The following is a 20,454-nucleotide window of genomic DNA, read 5'->3' as shown; positions in this document are numbered from 1 at the left end:
TTCATGTTGAGGTACACTCCATACTGAAGGCTATGATCTTTGATCTTCATTAGTAAGTGCTTCAAGTTCTCTTCACTTTCAGCAAGCAAGGTTGTGTCATCTGCATAATGCAGGTTGTTAATGAGTCTTCCTCCAATCCTGATGCCCCATTCTTCTTCATATAGTCCAGCTTCTCGGGTTTTTTGCTCAGCACATAGATTGAATAGGTATGGTGAAAGGATACAACCCTCAGGAACACCTTTCCTGACTTTAAACCACTCAGTATTCCCTTGTTCTGTCCAAACAACAGCCTCTTGATTTATGTACAGGTGCCTCATGAGCACAACTGACTGTTCTGAAATTCCCATTCTTCTCAATGTTGTCCGTAATTTTTTATGATCCACACAGTCGAATGCCTTTGCTTAGTCAATAAAACACAGGTAAACATCCTTCTGGTGTTCTCTGCTTTCAGCCAGGATCCATCTGATACCAGCAATGATATCCCTGGTTCCATGTGCTCTTCTGAATCTGGCCTGGATTCCTGGTAGTTCCCTGTCAATATACTGCTGCAGCCACTTTTGAATCATCTTCAGCAAAATTTTGCTTGCATCTGCTATTAATGATATCCTTCTATAATTTCCACATTCAGTGGGATAACCTTTCTTGGGAATAGGCATAAATATGGATCTCTTCCAGTCAGTTGGCCAGGAAGCTGTCTTCCATATTTCTTGGCATAGGAGAGTGAGCACCTCCAGTGCTGCATCCATTTGTTGGAACATCTCAATTGATATTCCATCAATTCCATTCACATTATGTTTATGAAATCCATTCCTGTTGTTCTTTTTCACTGCCACATAGTATTCCATCCTGTGAGTAATCCACATTTTATTCATCCTACTCCTGGAGGACATTTGGTTTGTTCCCATTTTTTGGCTGTTACAAACGACACTGTTACAAACATACTCTTAGGTCTTTCATTCTGCAGGTCTGTGCAATTGCAGAGTTGTACAGTGTGTATATTGTTTAGTTAGTAGAGGATGCCAGACAGGTTTCCAAAGTGCTGTACAGTCTGTGTTTCTTCAGATAGTATGTAGGAGTTGCAGTGGATCTACTTCCTCACCTGCATTTGATCTCTTTAATTTTAGCCCCTCTCGAGTGTAAGGAGCCCTGGTGGCATAGTGGCTAAAGTGACCGACTGCTAACTGAAAGGTCAGCAGTTCGAAACCACCAGCTGCTCTGCAGGAGAAACATGTGGCACTCTGCTTCTGTACAGATTTATAGCCTTGGAAACCCTGTGGAGTCACTGTGAGTCAGAATCGACTTGAGGGCAATGGGTTTGAGTTGGTTGGTCGAGTGTAGTGGTACCTGTCATGGATTGTATCGTGTCCCCCCAAAATATCTGTCAGCTTAGCTGAGCCATGATTCTCAGTATTGTGTGATTGTCCACCATTTTATGTGACTTTCCTATAGGTTGTAAGTCCTATCACTGTCATATGATAAGATGGATTAGTGGCAGGTACACTGATGAGGTCTACGAGATGAGGTAGTGTTTTAAGCCAGCCTCTTTGAGGTATAAAAAAGAGAAATGAACAGAGAGACAGGGGGACCTCATACCATCAAGGAAGCAGTGCTGGGAGCAGAGCGCGTCCTTTGGACCTGAGGCTCCTACACTGAGATGCTCCCAGACCAGGGAAGACTGATGACAAGGACCTTCCTCCTGAGCCGACAGCGAGAGAAAGTGTTCCCCTGGAGCTGACGCCCTGAATTTGGGCTTTAGCCTATTAGACTGTGAGAAAATAAATTTCTCTTTGTTAAAGCCATCCACTTGTGGTATTTCTGTTATAGCAGCACTAGATGACTAGGACAGTACCGCATTGTGATTTCCTGTGATTAATGAGGTTTAAAAAGTTTAGCACCTTTTCACATTCTTATTGGCCATTTGGATATTCTCTTTTGTGAAGTATTTAAGCTCTTGCCATTTTTGTATTGGAGTATCTGTCTTTTTCTATTGATTTGAAGGAGTCTTTTATATATTCTAAACATAAGCTTTCTGTTACTTTAGATCAGCTTGGATTTTCTAGAGTTCTGTGTAACTGGAATCACAGTCTCTGCTGTTTTGTCTGGCTGCTTTCACTCAGCATAGCTGGTTTGAGATCCATGCCTGTTGTTGCATGTTTCGGTAATTCCTTCCTCTTTGTTATTGAGTGCTATTCCATTGTATGGATTCTCCTGTTTATGGACATTGAGGTCATTTTCAGTTTTTGGCTGTTACAGACAAAGCTGCTGTGAATATTTGTGTGGTGTCTTTTAGGCCAAGCTGGTTGGCGGTGGTGTTCAAGTCTCCTTTGTTCTTGCTGATTTTCTGTCCACCAGCCACACAAGGAGAACACCATGTGACAATAGCGGCAAGGATTACAGTGACGCAGCCACAGTCTGAATTAGGGTGTCAGCAGGGCAGTGCTCTTTCCCAAGGCTCCAGGGGAGGGTTCTCCTCTGTCTCTCCAGCTCCTGGTGGCCCCAGGCATTCCTGGGCTTGTGGCCGCATCACTCCAGCCTCCAGGTCACTCCAGCCTCCAGGTCACGCCAGCCTCCAGGTCACGCCAGCCCCCATGTCACTGCAGCCTCCACTTCCCTCCAGACTATGTGTCACTCCAGCCTCCACATCACTCCAGCCTCTGTGTTGCTCCAGCCTCCATGTCACTCCAGCCTCCACTTCTGTTGTCACATGGCATCTTCCCTCTGGGTGTCTGTCTCCTCTTTTCTTAGAAGGACATCAGTCATATTGGATTGGAGCTCACCCTAATGACTTCATCTTGATGACACCTGCGAAGACCCTATTCCCAAACAGGGTCACGTTCACAGGTCCGGGGGTCAGGACTTGAGCATATCTTTTGGAGGACTCAATGCAGTGCATAACAGTGTCTTCGGGTATTAAATGCCGGAATGACCTCTCTTAGTTTTCTTCTCTTCATTGCTTTGGTTGCTTTCTGATGTCTTCAAAAAAGATATTTTCTTTTTACAAATTTTTTCTCATTTTTCTCGTCATTCTCATCAGGGGCCTGGTACAGATTAACTAGCCTGCCATTAGCCGAAGTGGGACTCTCCTGCTCTTTTGAGCGAGAAACGTCATCTTGTAAGCCCCTCCACATACCGCGAACCAAGGCATGACTTACCTACCTCTGTTCCCCTGTCTTCCTTCCCTGCCTGTGGCATCGTCACTCACCGGGATTTTACCTGTGGAGCTGACCCTTTTCATGTCTTTCCCTCCATCCTTGTGTCCACTGGCCTCAAAGCCTTGGCTTGGTATCTCCTCTCCATTGTCCACACCCTCGCTCAGACCTTTGTTGGGTCTCCCACAGGATATCTTGATACTTCCTGGCTGCCTGCATCTCCTGCTTTGGTCTATTCCTTACTTTCACAGGTGGCATGTGTTCCCAGAAAGCCAGGCCGACCGTGTCCTTCCCCTGCTTGGATGTTTGTGTGGCCCGTTGCGTGGAATGCCCTTGGAGCTGCAGCGGGTCACGGAGGTCCCCATGCCCACCCACCCGCCTCTGCCTCACCCTGGACTTGGCTCGCACAGCGGTTTCTGAAACACGCCTGCTCCCCAGCAGCCTGGATGCTCTCCTCTCTGTCGACTCCTGTTTCCTCAGTTCTGGCCCGGCTGTTACTCCTCTGGCATGTAGTGGGGACACAGTTCATATTTCACCTTCATTCAGCTTGTAGTGTAACGGATCTGATACCAGAGCGTCACCATGGGTAGATGTACGCACGTGTGCACATCTCTAAGTACATGCATGTATACACATGTTCGTGTACACACACACGTGCACATTTGTCCACCTGCACACATACATACACACAAATATACGTACACGCACATATGTACGTGTGTGTGCACAGTGAACCACATGCCAGTCACTTGCCTCCAGTGGAGGTGTTTGCGGCATTAGTCAGTCAGTACCTGATGAACAAAGAAACGGAAGAATGAGGTAACTGTCATTTCATCAGCATGTGTTACCGATGATACTGGAAACACTGAGATGGCTAGCTTGAGTGGTACATAAACGGCTTCTAATGAATGATGTCAGGATGAATCTATGAAATGGGTACTTTTAAAAATTCAGCCCATTTAATTTCTTAAGTTTGAGTTGTGTTGTTTGCTCTTTTACTGTTTAAATGTTCACTATTTTTTTTTTTTTTTTATAGTTATCTAAGGAGCCCTGGTGGAGCAGTGGCTGTGGTATTTTTGTGTTTTCTCTTTCAGTTTCTAATCCTAAGAGGACACCATCAGTCCATAACTGCCGTGGCTTTTGGAAATAAAGTGAGTCCGCTTCTTGTCTGCTCTGCGTCACGTGACTACGTCATAGTGTGGAACTTGGAGGAGTGCAAAGAGAATGCACTCCAGGGTAAGTGGAAACATAAACATGTTTTGAAATGTACCAAGGGAATGGCTCATCCTTATATGTACTTTGCAGCATTAGGTGGCTTGGGATCGTTTTGGAGTCCTTATCCTTGAAATCAGATGTCTAAGCTGCCTGCTTTGTATGGAAGGCCTACTTCCAGGCTGTGAGCTTTGCTATCTGTGACACTGTTTTACAGGCTCATTAGTTTTATTTAGTCTTATGCATTTTCATATTTAAAAAACCTGATTTTTGTGACAATCAAAAGAATGTGGGTGGGAGTTGTTCTTTCTCTGTACCTCAGGTGTTTCTTGAGTACCGTGGTGTTCCCGGCTGAGACTCGAAGGTGAGTAAGGACTTCGTCCCGGCACTGCAGAACCACATGTAGCGCAGGGACAGACAGATAGTATGTTGCCAATGAGACAGTAAGTGATGCGCCCACAGGGAGTGAGGGGAAGGAGGTCCAGGAGGTGAGAGCAGGGTAGCATGTTTGACCCCGTGCTCTGAGGACAGAAGCCTAGTGAGGGTAATGAGTGCCCGGGGGGCAGTCTCTTGTTTGCCTCACCCCTCACTTGCTGGCCTCCTCTGTCGCCCCCTTGGACTTGCATATAGGGGACAAATGTCCCCCTCTGCCTCCTTCACTAGGCTTCTGCAACTTCTCAAAGTCACTGAGTAAATTCAGATTCCTTCCCGCAGTCCCACCGAGGACCATTTTCCTAACTGCCAGCCTCTGTCCAGGCTGAGCCGCCCTAAGCAGGCTTTTCTCCCACTGCGTGCCCCAGCCACATGGCACCCCGTGTTCCAGACAGGACGACCTCCACATGGAGGCCTGCCCTCCGACCTCTGCCTGTAAGGTTTGGCCCCCCTAGCACAGACCCCTCCTTGTTCCCTGTGAAGTAAGGAGAGTGGTCCTCAGTGGGACCATGGGAAGGAATCTGAATGTACTCATTGACTTTGAGAAGTTGCAGGGTTACTCTAAAAAGCAAATGCCAAGTTATCTTAGGCAACAGCACATCTAACAGTTCATATTTCACCTTCATCCAGCTTGTGGTGTGATGGATCTGATACCAGAGCGTCACCAAGGATAGATGTACGCACGTGTGCACATCCGTAAGTATGTGCACGTATACACATGTTCATGTGCATACACACGTGCACATTTATGCACCTGCACACATACTTACATGCAAATATATGTATGTGCACATATGTACGTGTGTGTGCACAGTGAACCACATGCCAGTCACTTGCCTCCAGTGGAGGTATTTGCAGCAGGCGTTGTGCCCCCACTGTGTGCTGTGAAGTTGCCCTTAAACCTCAGACAGTCTGTGGCCCGCTGTGGTCGACCTGGCAGTGCACGTGGCCACTGTGACCTGAGATCACACAGACCAATAGCGTCTGAGTAAATGCATCCAGATTCTTCCTGCGCTGTTCACTGAGGTGGGCTTAGAACACGCTTCTCCTCTGCGTCTCCCTCTGGGTTGTGGCAACAGGGGTCCTCACGAGCCACCAGCTGCGGTCATGAACCTCGTGGCCTAAGCGGGAGCCAGCAGAGCTGATGGTTCACATGTCCCTGGGGCAGCATCTTGAGTCATGTGTGCTCTCACGTATGACACCGGTTTGGGCATGCACTTGTCTGGAGTCACCAGTGTTCTCACGTATGACGCCGGTTTGGGCGTGCACTTGTCCCAAATCACGTGTGCTCTCACGTATGACGCCAGTTTGGGCATGCAGTTGTCCTGACTCGTGCATGCTCTCATGTATGGTGCTGGTTTGGGTTTTCATGTGGACTCAGGCAATGATGCAGGACCAGTGTCTGGTCGTGCTCCCTCACATCCGCTCTCAGCCTCTTCCTCAAACACTTTGATTCCAGCTTCCAGGATGCACCACTCTGTTCTCCAGTCTCTTGGCCCACTTGTTCCCATCCTCTGCTGGTTCCATGCTGCTGTGGCCCCTTGCAGAGGCATGTGGGTGTCTCCACCTCCTTCAAGGAGCATCCCCTGGGCAGTTCCCCCAGCCAGTGGCCTTTTAAACCCTGATGTGGTACTCTACCCTTGTGTCCCTTCTGAGACTGTTCTCCTCCCACTGACCGATCTGCATATGGCTGAGACCACTCTCCATCTGTTTAGCCGCCTCTTTGCCATCGCCACGTGGACATCTAGTGGACACCACAGGGCTAACCACACTAACACCTGGTCCATCTCCTCCTTTTTCCCCAAGCTTTCCCAGCTTAGCTTCCCTGTGTACGGATCAAACCCGGCACCTCCTCCCTCCTCCACGCCCCACACCTACCCGTCAGCAACACTGTCCACCTGACCTCCACACTGGACAGAATCTGACTGTGTCCAGAGCTGCCCTGCGCCACCCAGGCCATCCTCCAACCCTCTCTCCTGGCTCCTGGCTGGCCTTCGATGGCCCTCCGGTTGCCGGGCCTCCCCACCCCCCCACGCCATCCTCACCAGGGCAGCCCGCGCCATCGTGATGGAGGCCCCGCTCTGCGCAGGGCCTGCATGCCTTACCTCTGTGCAGCAGAGACACGCTCGGGGTGTGAGGGGGCCCCTCGTGTGCTGCAGGACAGCTCCCTGCCCACAGGCCGTCGGGGACTGCGTGGCCAGCGTTCCTAAGACCACTGCCAGCAGATGCATCAGTGCCTGCTGTCTCCCTGCGGCCCTCGCAGAGGGTTAGGCTGCCCCTCGTTTCTCATCGTGGTTGCTGAGTTGGAGGGTATGGAAGCATTTTGTGGGTTGACACTGACCACTGAACCTCACAGGGGCAGCTCCTCGAGGGACGGTCCTGGGCACGCTCATGGGGAAGGTGCTTTGCCTGCGGTTCAGTCCGGATGATCATGCTGTTGGCGTGTGCACTGGGAATAAAATAGTCATGCTGGATGCCGAGGTAAGGGCTGAGCGTCATCCCTGCACAGCTGCCGAGGCCCTGCTTCCGAACTGGGCGTGGGTTCCTAAAGACTCAGGGGAAGCAACTGCAAACACAGCTTCGCCTTGCAGCTACAAAGCCCCCAGGCTCAGAGGCTGCTATTTTGCGTAAATCATAAAACCTGTGTGGGAAACCCGGCCATCAGAGGTGACTTTAAACAACAGTGTTTGGTCAAGCATTCCCTCCTCTGGTCTTCCTCCACTTCCGTGATCTCCTCTTCAAAGCCCGCGTGTAACAGTGCTTTTGTTTATTAAAGTTTGCTTTCCATTTGGAATCTGGCTTTTCTCACTTCTTAGTGGGGGTTAGTTTACTGGATTTTAAATCTTGTGTTTGAGATGATCAGCTTGATTGGTATTAAAACAATGTGAAGTATTAAAACGTAGAAGGCAGGTGTTTGGTAGAATCTTAAAGAAAACTTTTTGTTTCCTCTGAATTCATGTTCTGATTGAGATGTATTGTGGAGATTACCCAAAGCCTGGTACTGTATCTTAATTAATTCAGTTAACGGAGTTATTTTCCTGGAAAGAATGTTCTTGCTGAATCCACTTTTAAATATTTCAGGTTAGAAAGATGTCAGGGATAAATATGAATTAGTTATCACAGGCAAAGAGTGTCGTGACATCTTTGGGGACACGGAGAGTGCAGTTTCTGCCTTCAGGGAATTTTTGGCCTAAGTGTGAGATTGAGGTTCATACATTTAAAAAAGTAACAACATAAGTGAGACCCCAAACAAACGGCAGGAAGTGTTCTAGGCATTAGGTAGATGGAGCTTAATCGTTTTCTAATTTAATAGTCTGGGAAAGCTTTATGGATAACTTGGTATTTGAACTGTAAATATGTAAAATGTTTTGTACAAAAATACTTTGAGGGTTAAATGGATTAGCACTAGGGTATAAATAACAAAACTAATCATTAGAAAGAATTAACATCTTATGTACCAGAAAAAGGAAAACCAAAGGAACTAGGAGGATACTTAAAATTGTTAGTTTGAAGGGAGATAAGGTGCCCCAGGAGGAGGAAATGAACATAAGATCAGGTCTCAGCCATACACTTAAGAGGCTGTGAAATAAACAGGTGTAGAAAAGGTCTGTCCAGACAGGTCGGCAGCTGCAATAATCGTTCTTGCATGTGTGCACAATGTTGGAAGCTCTTCCCAGGGAGGGGGGCATGGGTGGGATGGATGGGCGAAGGGCCGAGGGTGGGTGAGGGCAGGGCTGAGGGTGGGTGAACACAGAGCTGAGTTCTGCCCTTTTTGCTGCACAGGAACGCCTAGCAAGTTTGCTGTTTGTGAAATGTGTTTTGACAGACATTAAAGAATACTGAACACTCTTGTGTAAAGACATGTTTTAATTAATATAAAACATTACCATAAAATGTTGTTGTTGTTGTTAGGTGCTGTTGAGTTGGTTCCAACTCTTAACGACCCTATGCACAACAGAATGAAACACTGCCCGGTCCTGCGCCATCCTTACAATCGTTGTTATGCTTGAGCTCATTGTTGCAGCCACTGTGTCAATCCACCTCATTGAGGGTCTTCCTCTTTTCCGCTGACCCTGTACTCTACCAAGCATGATGTCCTTCTCCAGGGACTGATCCCTCCTGACAACATGTCCAAAGTATGTAAGACGCAGTTTCGCCATCCTTGCCTCTAAGGAGCATTCTGGCTGCACTTTTTCCAAGACAGATTTGTTCGTTCTTTTGGCAGTCCATGGTATATTCAATATTCTTCGCCAACACCACAATTCAAAGGCGTCAACTCTTCTTCGGTCTTCCTTATTCATTGTCCAGCTTTCACATGCATAGGAAGTGATTGAAAATACCATGGCTTGGGTCAGGTGCACCTTAGTCTTCAAGGTGACATCTTTGCTCTTCAACACTTTGAAGAGGTCCTTTGCAGCAGATTTGCCCAAGGCAATGCGTCTTTTGATATCTTGACTGATGCTTCCATAGCTGTTGATTGTGGATCCAAGTAAGATGAAATCCTTGACAACTTCAATCTTTTCTCCATTTATCATGATGTTGCTCATTGGTCCAGTTGTGAGGATTTTTGTTTTCTTTATGTTGAGGTGTAATCCATACTGAAGGCTGTAGTCTTTGATCTTCATCAGTAAGTGCTTCAAGTCCTCTTCACTTTCAGCAAGCAATGTTGTGTCATCTGCATAACACAGGTTGTTAATGAGCCTTCCTCCAATCCTGATGTGCTGTTCTTCTTCATATAGTCCAGCTTCTTGGATTATTTGTTCAGCATACAGATTAAATAGGTATGGTGAAAGAATACAACCCTGACGCACACCTTTCCTGACTTTAAACCAATCAGTATCCCCTTGTTCTGTCCAAACAACTGCCTCTTGATCTATGTTCAGGTTCCTCATGAGCACAATTCAGTGTTCTGGAATTCCCATTCTTCGCAGTGTTATCCCTAGTTTGTTATGATCCACACAGCCGAATGCCTTTGCGTAGTCAATAAAACACAGGTAAACATCCTTCTGGTATCCTCTGCTTTCAGCCAGGATCCAGCTGACATCAGCCGTGATATCCCTGGTTCCATGTCCACTTCTGAAACCAGCCTGCATTTCTGGCAGTTCCCTGTCGATATACTGCTGCAGCCGTCTTTGAATGATCTTCAGCAAAATTTTGCTTGCGTGTGATATTAATGATATTGTTCTATAATTTCCACATTCGGTTGGATCACCTTTCTTGGGAATAGGCATAAATATGGATCTCTTCCAGTCAGTTGGCCAGGAAGCTGTCTTCCATATTTCTTGGCATAGACGAGTGAGTACCTCCAGTGCTGCATCTGTTTGTCAGTTTGTCGTACTGTGGGGGCTTGTGTGTTGCTGTGATGCTGGAAGCTATGCCACCAGTATTCAGATACCAGCAGGGTCACCCATGGAGGACAGGTTTCAGCTGAGCTTCCAGACTAAGACAGACTAGGAAGAAGGACCTGGCAGTCTACTTCTGAAAAGCATTAGCCAGTGAAAACCTTATGAATAGCAGTGGAACATTGTCTGATATAGTGCTGGAAGATGAGTCCTCCGGGTTGGAAGGCACTCAAAAGATGACTGGGATAGAGCTGCCTGCTCAAAATAGAGTCAACATTAATGACGTGGATGGAGTAAAGCTTTTGGGACCTTCGTTTGCTGATGTGGCACGATTTAAAATGAGAAGAAACAGCTGAAAACGTCCATTAATAATCAGAACCTGGAATGAATGAAGTATGAATCTAGGAAAATTGAAATCATCAGAAATGAAATGGAATGCATAAACATCAATATCCTAGGCATTAGTGAGCTGAAATGGACTGGTATTGGCCATTTTGAATTAGACAATCATGTAGTCTACTATGCTGGGAATGACAACCCAAAGAGGAATGGCGTTGCATTCATCGTCAAAAAGAACGTTTCAGGATCTATCCTGAATTATAACACTGTCAGTGATAGGATAATATCTATACGCCTACAAGGAAGACCAGTTAATAAGACTATTATTCAAATTTACGCACCAAACACTAAGGCCAAAGATGAAGAAATAGAAGATTTTTATCAGCTGCTGCAGTCCAAAATTGATGGAACATGCAATCAAGATGCATTGATAATTACTGGCAATTGGAATGCGAAGGTTGGAAACAAAGAAGAAGGATCAGTAGTTGGAAAATATGGCTTTGGTGATACAAATGATGCCGGAGATCTAACGATAGAATTTTGCAAGGCCAACGACTTCTTCATTGCAAATACCTTCTTTCACCAGCATAAACGGTGACTATACACATGGAATGGAACACACAGAAATCAAATTGACTACATCTGTGGAAAGAGACGATGGAAAAGCTCAATATCATCAGTCAGAAAAAGGCCAGGGGCCGACTGTGAAACAGACCATCAATTGTTCATATGCAAATTCAAGCTGAAAGCGAAGAAAATCAGAGCAAGTCCACGAGAGCCAAAATATAACCTGGAGTATATCCCACCTGAATTTAGAGACCATCTGAAGAATAGATTTGACGCATTGAACACTAGTGACTGAAGACCAGACGAGTTGTGGAATGACATCAAGGACATCATCCATGAAGAAAGCAAGAGGTCACTGAAAAGACAGGAAAGAAAGAAAAGACCAAGATGGATGTCAGAGGGAACTCTGAAACTTGCTCTTGAGCGTCGAGCAGCTAAAGCAAAAGGAAGAATTGATGAAGTAAAAGAACTGAACAGAAGATTTCAAAGGGCGGCTCGAGAAAGTAAAGTATTATAATGACATGTGCAAAGAGCTGGAGATGGAGAACCAAAAGCGAAGAACACGCTTGGCGTTTCTCAAGCTGAAAGAACTGAAGAAAAAATTCAAGCCTCGAGTTGCGATAGTGAAGGATTCCATGGGGAAAATATGAAACGACACAGGACACATCAAAAGAAGATGGAAGGAATACAGAGTCATTATACCAAAAAAGAATTAGTTGAAGTTCAACCATTTCAAGAGGTGGCATATGATCAGAAACCAATGGTACTGAAGGAAGAAGCCCAAGCTGCTCTGAAGGCATTGGCGAAAGCAAGGCTCCAGGAATTGATGGAATATCAATTGAGATGTTTCAACAAACAGATGCAGCACCATAAAATATTAAAGGGAAATAAAGAATTTTTCAGGATATAATGCTATTCATAGATAATTGACTGGCTTTACTTTTCAGAAATTGGAATGAGTAGAAATATATATTTCATTTCTGTCTTATAACTATCCCTATTTGTACACATGTTAAAATCTCGCCTTTTATTTTTGTAATCTGATGGTAATTGGCATGATATATTCAACGTTCTAAATCGTGTTTATCACTGGGTGCACATTGCTTTATTAAAGACAGTTTTCTAGACCTAAGTGTCTGTAAGTTAAGTACTATGAATATACATTTTTTTCTGCATATGTGTAAGGTGATATTTATCTTGTCTAAATTGCATGCTGTAAAGTCCAGAAAAGTGCCCTCCCCCAGGTGCCGGGACCCTGTCAGGATGTCAGCAGGCGATGACTGTCAGCCCTGTGACACTGCTGTCCTGGCTGGGGCCGGGAGAGGGTTAGGAACTTGGAGGCAAGGATAACTCCCTGGTAGCTGTTATTGCACTACCTTATTCTATTTTAGTAACTCCCTGGTAGAGGACGGAGAGAGAATAACAAAGGGCTGAGAACTGGCCCTGCCTGCCTGAGAGGTCAGAAGGGGCCTGCTTTGGAAGGAGAGAAGAGAAGAGAGGGCAGGGGAGGGGAGAAAAGGAGAGGAGAGGAGAGGAGAGGGGAGGGAAGAGATGGAAGGGGAAGCGGAGGATGACGCTGGCTGAGGACTGCCCTGCCCTAGGTTGCTCCCAGAGCAGCCTGGGTAGCAGCAGAGTAGGAGGGAGCAGGGTGGGCGGCAGGCAGATGGGAGCCCTAGAGAAGATGCCTGCTTCCCAATTCTGCTCAGGACCATCCTGGGTTGGTCTTTATTTTCTTAACTGTGGCCTGTGATTGTTTTCCTGCTTGCCTCAGCCGTCTGATTTTTGACTTCTCAATTTATGCACAAATAGTCTCTCATTTAGAGGGGGGGTTATGTAAAGTAGAACTGTTTCCTGTGACAGACACTGCACACAGTCCAGTCACTGACCCCTCACAAATCCTCCCAGGGCCCATCTGTCCTGGCCGAGCTGCAGGGCCACCTGGCACCAGTGACCTCGCTCGCATTTTGTGCGTGGCAAGCAAACCTGGTCATCTCAGCGTCTGAGGACAGAACTGTTAAGGTAAGGAGTGGACTGCTAAATGACTCCCAAACATGATGAGGGCTTTCCTGAACCTACTTGTGAAAACTCTGATGTCATGCTTTGTGGCATGTGGTCACTGTGTGTGTATCACTGCATTTTTTCCACGCCTGTAAGAGCCGTCATTGTGAACCTCAGAGCAGAACCGAGGCTCTGCGCTTGCACTGGGCCTGCAGGGAGCAACCCAGCCTGGCCTGGCCAGTGGCCAGGTGACCCAGAGCACTGTCCTCAGACATCGATGTATTTTCTGGGACCCAGTGCAGAAAACCATTACCCAAGACCAGAGGATTCAGCCCAAACTAAATGTGGCTTAGGAACAAGGTAAATAATGCAAGTTCCGTTTCCATTCAAGTCCATGGTAGTGCACGTTATCACTGTTGTCTCCTGAGAGTGAGGGCTTTATAAATTGTAACTGATGAAAAGTTGAAGGTAGGTAATGCTCACTGTGGAGAGAGACTGACATCGAGATTTATTGTAAAAATACCTCTCTGTCGTTTTAAAATCCCTGAGGGTAAAACCAAATTAAGATGTATTGCTTTATTGTTTTCTCTGACCCTGGAGCAGACCCAGCTCCACCCCTCACCCACGTGGGCCTCATTTTTCTTATCTGTAAAATGGAATCAGGGTATGACATGCAGCAAAGACTGGTTAGGAGAATGAGAGGCGTCGCTGTGGGTGAGTCAGTACGAGGTGTTTCTGGACGCCCTTGGTGAATAACAAGGATTTCAAAGTCCCCTGCAAATTGCAGCAACACTTTCCTTTATACCTGAGTCTTGGCCTGGGAAGTGTTCCTAACCTTCCTTCCTATGTGATGCTGACATCCTTTGTTGTCTTCCACAGTTTTATTGTTTGTGTACTGACATGATTGTTGTATTCTCTCTAGATAGCTGTTCACATAGGTTAACTTGTAACTGGGCGGTGCTGTGAGCGCACGCCATAGCATCAGGGCACAGCTCTCACCTCCCCTGAAAAGTGTGTATGTGTTGCAGGTCTGGGACTGCCATGTGGGGACGTCAGTGCACACCTCACCAGTGCTGACAGGTAGGGCTGCCTTCCCTTGTCTGACCCGCTGGTGCATACAGTGTCCCATGAGTTGGGTTGTGACATTCAGATGGAGCAGAACGTGTCTTCCTGTAAATAGCTGCTTCACTCCCTTCTACTTATTGGAAGGATTCACTTTGCAGTTCATTTCCTTGAAGTTTTTAAGATTAAGTCTTTGATTGGAGTACGTGCTTTTCTGTTCCAGCAAACGGGAAAAGCACGTGCCCTCTGAGATGGCATCCCTGGCAACCTTTGTGTGGGCAGTGGGGAGGGAGGGCCTTGTTATTCACACAGATCAGCTCACTGAGGCACAGGCACACTCAGACGCCTGGACATCCAGTGCTCGTGGTCAGAAAGGGTGCCACTGGGCAGCATCGGGCATTCTGTATGCCCACGGGTGCTGGGGTAATGGCTCACTCACCTCACAACCTCTCCAATGGTAAATGAAATGAGTATATGACAATCTAGGGGCAGGGTTGGGGTTTATGGTTATAGTTAGGGCTTGGGGTTAGTGTCAGTGTTTAGGATTAGAGTTAGAGCTATAACCAAAAAGCAAACCAAATCTGTTGCTGCGGAGTCGATTCCAACTCATAGTGACACTTACAGGACAGCATAGAACTGTCCCATAGGGTTTCCCAGGAGCACCTGGTGGATTCAAACCGCCAACCTTTTGATTAGCAGCCAAGCTCTTAACCAGTATGCCAACAGGGTTCCAATTTAGAGCTATAGTTAGGGTTAAAAAAAAAAAAACCCAAATCTAACCTGTTGACATCAAGTTGATTCTGACTCATAGTGACCCTACAGGACAGAGTAGAACTGCCCCATAGAGTTGCCAATGCTGTGATCCCTATGGAAGCAGACTGCCACTTTTTTCTCCCAGGGAGTGGCTGATGGGTTTGAACTTCTGACCTTTTAGTTAGCAGCCGAGTGCTTAACTACTGCGCCACCAGGGCTCCTTACAGTTATGGTAGGATTAAGCAATTTAGAGGCTTATGTGGTGTGAGACTCCTCAGGACCTAGCACTGTAGTGCAGCGGGGTACTGTATATGATATTCCCTTTTCCCCCAAAACGTCTCCAGGGGCTAGCTTTCTAGCATTTGCTGTGTACCCTCCGTGCACAGTCTGCTTTCCTTGGAGAGGAGGAAGAGAAGAGGCTTCCTTCCCTGGATGAGTGGTGTGAAGGTCACAGCGAGGCGCACTCAGATGCCATGGTGACCTGCAGAGTTGCTGTTCTATTTCCCAGAGTCAGCATTCCTTCTGAGGTTGTCAGGGGTGGACGATGGTACTCTAGCATGTAATACTTTCAGGGATAAAGCACATTTCTTGGAATTAGTTTTCTGAAATAAATTACGTGGAATTATTTGACTGTCAAGAAAACTTATTATAAGCTTGATCTCGTCTATCATTTATAGTTTATTTAGGACATATAGTGTTTTTTAAAAAAACTATCTTAATTCTCTTTCTACATTCTTGACAATTTAGATTGAGTAGTTTATTCATTTTAAATAATGTTTATTGTGCTTTAAGTGGAAGTTCACATCAGTCTCTCACATATAAACTTATATATACCTTACTACATACTCCCACTTACTCTCCCCCTAATGAGTCAGCCCGCTCTCTCCTACCAGTCTCTCCTTTTGTGACCATTTTGCCAGTTACTAACCCCCTTTACCCTCCCATCTCCACTCCAGACAAGAGATGCCAACATAGTCTCAAGTGTTCACCTGATGCAAGTAGCTCACTCCTCACCAGCATCTCTGTCCAGTCCAATCCATGTCTGCTGAGTTGGCTTCGGGAATGGTTCCTGTCCTGGGCCAACAGAAGGTTTGGGGACCATGACTGCCGGGATTCTTCTAGTCTCAGTCAGACCATTAAGTATGGTCTTTTTATGAGAATTTGGGGTCTGCATACCACTGTTCTCCTGCTCCCTCAGGGGTTCTCTGTTGTGCTCCATGTCAGGGCAGTCATCGGTTGTGGCCAGGCACCATCTAGTTCTTCTGGTCTCAGGCCGATGTAGTCTCTAGTTCATGTACAGAGTAGTTTTTAAATGAAAATGATACTATAGACAGCAATTAAAAAAATAAGACATCCCTTTAATTATGGTTTTCATCTTTATTTCCATACTTTTATTATTTTCGGCTTACTCTGTTGAGTTTTTTTTCTGTTGAGTTTAATGTTTAAGGAATACTGGTGCTGGTCTCCCTCAACTGTTGCGAAGCCACGCAGGGTGGTGAATTTTCAGGGGTGTGTGTGAATACCAGGCTTCCTGTGTGTGCGAGCAGCGTGTGATTTCTCAGGACTCGTCTATGGCAGACTGTGGCCCACATCCGTGCGTTTTATTTGGGATGACTTCCCTATCTTCCCTCACTCATGGAATTTCAGATTCATATTCACCAATAGTTTTTACTCTTTTTGTGAAGAAATATTTTAGAGTAGTTCAAACTTGCCTAAAAGAAACACTCTGTGTGGCATTAGGATAGTGCTCAGCTTACAGGCTCCGGTGGATTAATGCTAAGCATTCTTGGGTTTCTTTCACCAGCGTATCCTCTTCTCAGCGTGTTCATCGATGAAGAGACGAAACAGCTTGTGACTGGGTGTGCTGATGGCCAGGTTAGGCGCATACACTTGCCCTCCAGGTTCCAGGTGTTATGGTGATGGAGTCATGCACACAGGGTCGGGGCTTCACAACCACATGGTCCTTGTGGTCATGGGCTTTGTGCCACGGGAAGGGCCACAACGTCTTTGTGGGATGGCACAGCACCCTGCCTGGCTGCCTACTCACTGCCGCTGCTGTGACCTCCTTGTGTGGAGCCGGGTCTCGTGTTTTCAGGAGGTCCATGTGTAGTTCTGGTACGAGAACCAGAGAGCCATTCACAGGTCACTGGTGCCAGCTTTGTGTACTTTTGAAAGTTGTACTTCTTTGAAACTTAGCTTTCTAGATGAGCACTTTAGGTTTACTTTGTGAAGTGTGGGTACCATTACTTTCTTTAAATGTTGCTGCTGGTACAAATTAAACCCACCAAAAACCAAACCCCACTGCTATGGAGTTGATTCCGACTCATAGCGACCCTATAGGACAGAGTAGGACTGCCTCATAGGGTTTCCAAGGTGAGGCTGGTGGATTCAAACTGCCAGTCTTTTGGTTAGCAGCTGTAGCTCTGAACTGCTGTACCACCAGGGCTCTGTTGCTACAATTATGGAAAGATACAACATCTCTTTGGAAATGAAGATGAATTTTTTCTTTCTGACAAAGCCAGCTGCTCTTCCCTGCCTGTGACACCCAGGTATATGGCCATGTGCATCTCCTGGCTTTGCAAACTGTGTTGTGTGACGGGTGGGCACAGTGACGTGGTGACTGGAGTTAGCAGATAAACCCCCCAGTGAGAGTGTTTTCTCGAAGACATCTAAAATACACATTATGCCTGTACCTAAGGTGCATGTTCTTCACTGACAGACCACTAAGCAGAAAGCGCCCCAGATTCTGGGTGCCCACCAAAAGGAGGGCTCTGCGAGTGGGTGACAGTACACAGAGGACACTCACGTGGAGACCCGAGGGCCTCCCTGTGACACGTCCTGCCTGCTTGCTCTCCACTCCTCATCACATTCGGCTTTTGCTGCTTTTCATACATATCATTTGTGCAGAGACACGTGTCTGTGCTTGGCTTTTTTAGCTTTGGGTCTTCAGTTTGGATGAAACACATCATTATCGTTGTGTGACACGTGTTGACCTGAGGAAAAAGAGACAGCGTTTCTCCGCCACGAAGGTGCAGTCTGGATCGGGTGGCCCCTCAGGTAATGTGACTCAGACCCCCACCCCTCCGTGGGCTCCAGCTTACCCAGCAGCACCCACTGAGCAGCATATGGGGGTGCTGCACAGATGTGGAGGGAGAGCTGGGTGATGGCCATTCACAGATGTGGGGCCCAGGAGGTGAGGCAGGTGGAAGTGGGGGGCGAGGCGACGTCTTCTCTGAGGGCCATGTCCTGGGCGGTGGGCCTGGTGCACAGATCTTATGGGAGTTGGGTGGGTGTTCATGTTGAATAGAGGCGTGCACAGTCATCTGCCTCCCCACACTGCCCAACCGCTCGCTGGAGGCCTCCCAGAGCTGCCTCGCTCGTCCACACCCGCAGCTGCGTCATCGTGCCTCCCCTGCCCCAAGCGACTGGCCCAGGAGAGCCCCCACCGTGCTGCAGGGCCGATTCTCAGCCCAGTGGGGGCTCTCTCCTGAGGGGGGCGCTAACGCACCCTTTAGCCTTTCGCACAGCTGCAAATGTGTCTGCGCTGCTGATAGTTCATTTTCACAGTGTTCACTTTTCGTTTTAGTTTTTGCCTCTTTTTGTAGATGGCACTAAACTATTTTTAAAGTGGGTCAGAAGACACCTTTCTCCAATATACCCTATGTTTTCCTAATGCTCTAAACCTCGGGTTTTATTATTTCTTTTATGAGTGCCCTTTTATTAAGGAAAGGAGTACTTGTGTTACACAAATGGTTAAGCGCTTGATTATGAGCTGTGGGCTGTTCGAACCCACCCAGAAGTACCTCAGAAGAAAGGCCTGGCCCTCTGCTTCCCAAAGCTCATGGCCTTGAAACCCCTTTGCAGCAGAGTCTATTCTGCACACACGGGGTTGTCAGGAGTTGGAGGCGACCTAGACAGCAACTAACAACGACAGTTACTACTGAAGTGAACCTTAAACCCGTTTTAGGAAGAGCTAAACTCTGTAAGCTGACCATCTCTTCTTCTTCCCCATCCCCTTTGCTGGGTTCTGTACTTAAAATTACAGGCCTCATTATATAGGTTTAATTTTTATTTTTAATCTTGTTCTTTAATGTTTAAGCCTAATGTTTTTCTAGATAAATGGTCTGAATTACTCCATTGTTGTTAGGTGCCATTGAGTTGGTTCCAACTCATAGCGACCCTACGTACAACAGAAGGAAACATTGCCCAGTCCTGCACATCCTCACAATTATTGACATGCTTGAGCCCATTGTTGTAGCCACTACGTCAGTCCATCTCGTTGAGCAATATACATACATAATTCCAGCGATATATACTACATACGTATTTACAATAACCTCCTGTGATGTCAGCTTTTGCCTTTTCTTTTTTTTTATTAACTTTTATTAAGCTTCAAGTGAACGTTTACAAATCCAATCAGTCTGTCACATATAAGTTTACATACATCTCACTCCCTACTCCCACTTGCTCTCCCCCTCTTGAGTCAGCCCTTTCAGTCTCTCCTTTCGTGACAATTTTGCCCGCTTCTCTCTCTCTCTATCCTCCCATCCCCCCTCCAGACAAGAGTTGCCAACACAATCTCAAGTGTCCACCTGATATAATTAGCTCACTCTTCATCAGCATCTCTCTCCCACCCGCTGACCAGTCCCTTTCATGCCTCATGAGTTGTCTTCGGGGATGGTTCCGGTCCTGTGCCAACAGAAGGTCTGGGGACCATGGCCGCCGGGATTCCTCTAGTCTCAGTCAGACCATTAAGTTTGGTCTTTTTATGAGAATTTGGGGTCTGTATCCCACTGATCTCCTGCTCCCTCAGGGGTCCTCTGTTGTGCTCCCTGTCAGGGCAGTCATCGATTGTGGCTGGGCACCAACTAGTTCTTCTGGTCTCAGGGTGATGTAGGTCTCTGGTTCATGTGGCCCTTTCTGTCTCTTGGGCTCTTAGTTGTCGTGTGGCCTTGGTGTTCTTCATTTTCCTTTGCTCCAGGTGGGTTGAGACCAATTGATGCATCTTAGATGGCCGCTTGTTAGCATTTAAGACCCCAGACGCCGCATTTCAAAGTGGGATGCAGAATGATTTCATAATAGAATTATTTTGCCAATTGACTTAGAAGTCCCCGCAAACCATGTTCCCCAGACCCCCGCCCTTGCTTCGCTGACCTTTGAAGCCTTCATTTTATCCCGGAAACTTCTTTGCTTTTGGTCCAGTCCAATTGAGCTGACCTTCCATGTATTGAGTGTTGTCTTTCCCTTCACCTAAAGCATTTCTTATCTACTGATTAATCAATAAAAAGCCCTCTCCCACCCTCCCTCCCTCCCCCCCTCGTAACCACAAAAGTATGTGTTCTTCTCAGGTTTACTATTACTCAAGGTCTTATAATAGTGGTCTTATACAATATTTGTCCTTTTGCCTCTGACTAATTTCGCTCAGCATAATGTCTTCCAGGTTCCTCCATGTTATGAAATGTTTCACAGATTCGTCACTGTTCTTTATCGATGCGTAGTATTCCATTGTGTGAATATACCACAATTTATTTACCCATTCATCCGTTGATGGACACCTAGGTTGCTTCCAACTTTTTGCTATTGTAAACAGAGCTGCAATA

General features: G+C 46.7%; 1 protein-coding gene across 2 annotated transcripts in view; it reads left to right on the top strand.

Moving 5' to 3' along the window:
* The window catches only part of WDR27 (WD repeat domain 27), a 133,739-nt gene that overhangs the window by 11,910 nt on the left and 101,375 nt on the right, over positions 1-20,454 (top strand). The window contains exons 2-7 of one of the 2 annotated variants that reach the window (XM_064293382.1): positions 4,244-4,385; positions 7,150-7,274; positions 12,947-13,060; positions 14,068-14,119; positions 16,659-16,729; positions 17,791-17,911. In XM_064293382.1, the coding sequence (XP_064149452.1) occupies positions 4,244-4,385; positions 7,150-7,274; positions 12,947-13,060; positions 14,068-14,119; positions 16,659-16,729; positions 17,791-17,911 (625 nt within the window). The remainder of the gene's footprint in view (positions 1-4,243; positions 4,386-7,149; positions 7,275-12,946; positions 13,061-14,067; positions 14,120-16,658; positions 16,730-17,790; positions 17,912-20,454) is intronic. The other variant, XM_064293376.1, reaches the window with a different exon arrangement.

Source organism: Loxodonta africana, chromosome 1 (genome assembly GCF_030014295.1).
Source record: "Loxodonta africana isolate mLoxAfr1 chromosome 1, mLoxAfr1.hap2, whole genome shotgun sequence".
NCBI classification, from domain to species: Eukaryota; Metazoa; Chordata; class Mammalia; order Proboscidea; family Elephantidae; genus Loxodonta; species Loxodonta africana.
This window is presented reverse-complemented; position numbering and strand designations above follow the sequence as displayed.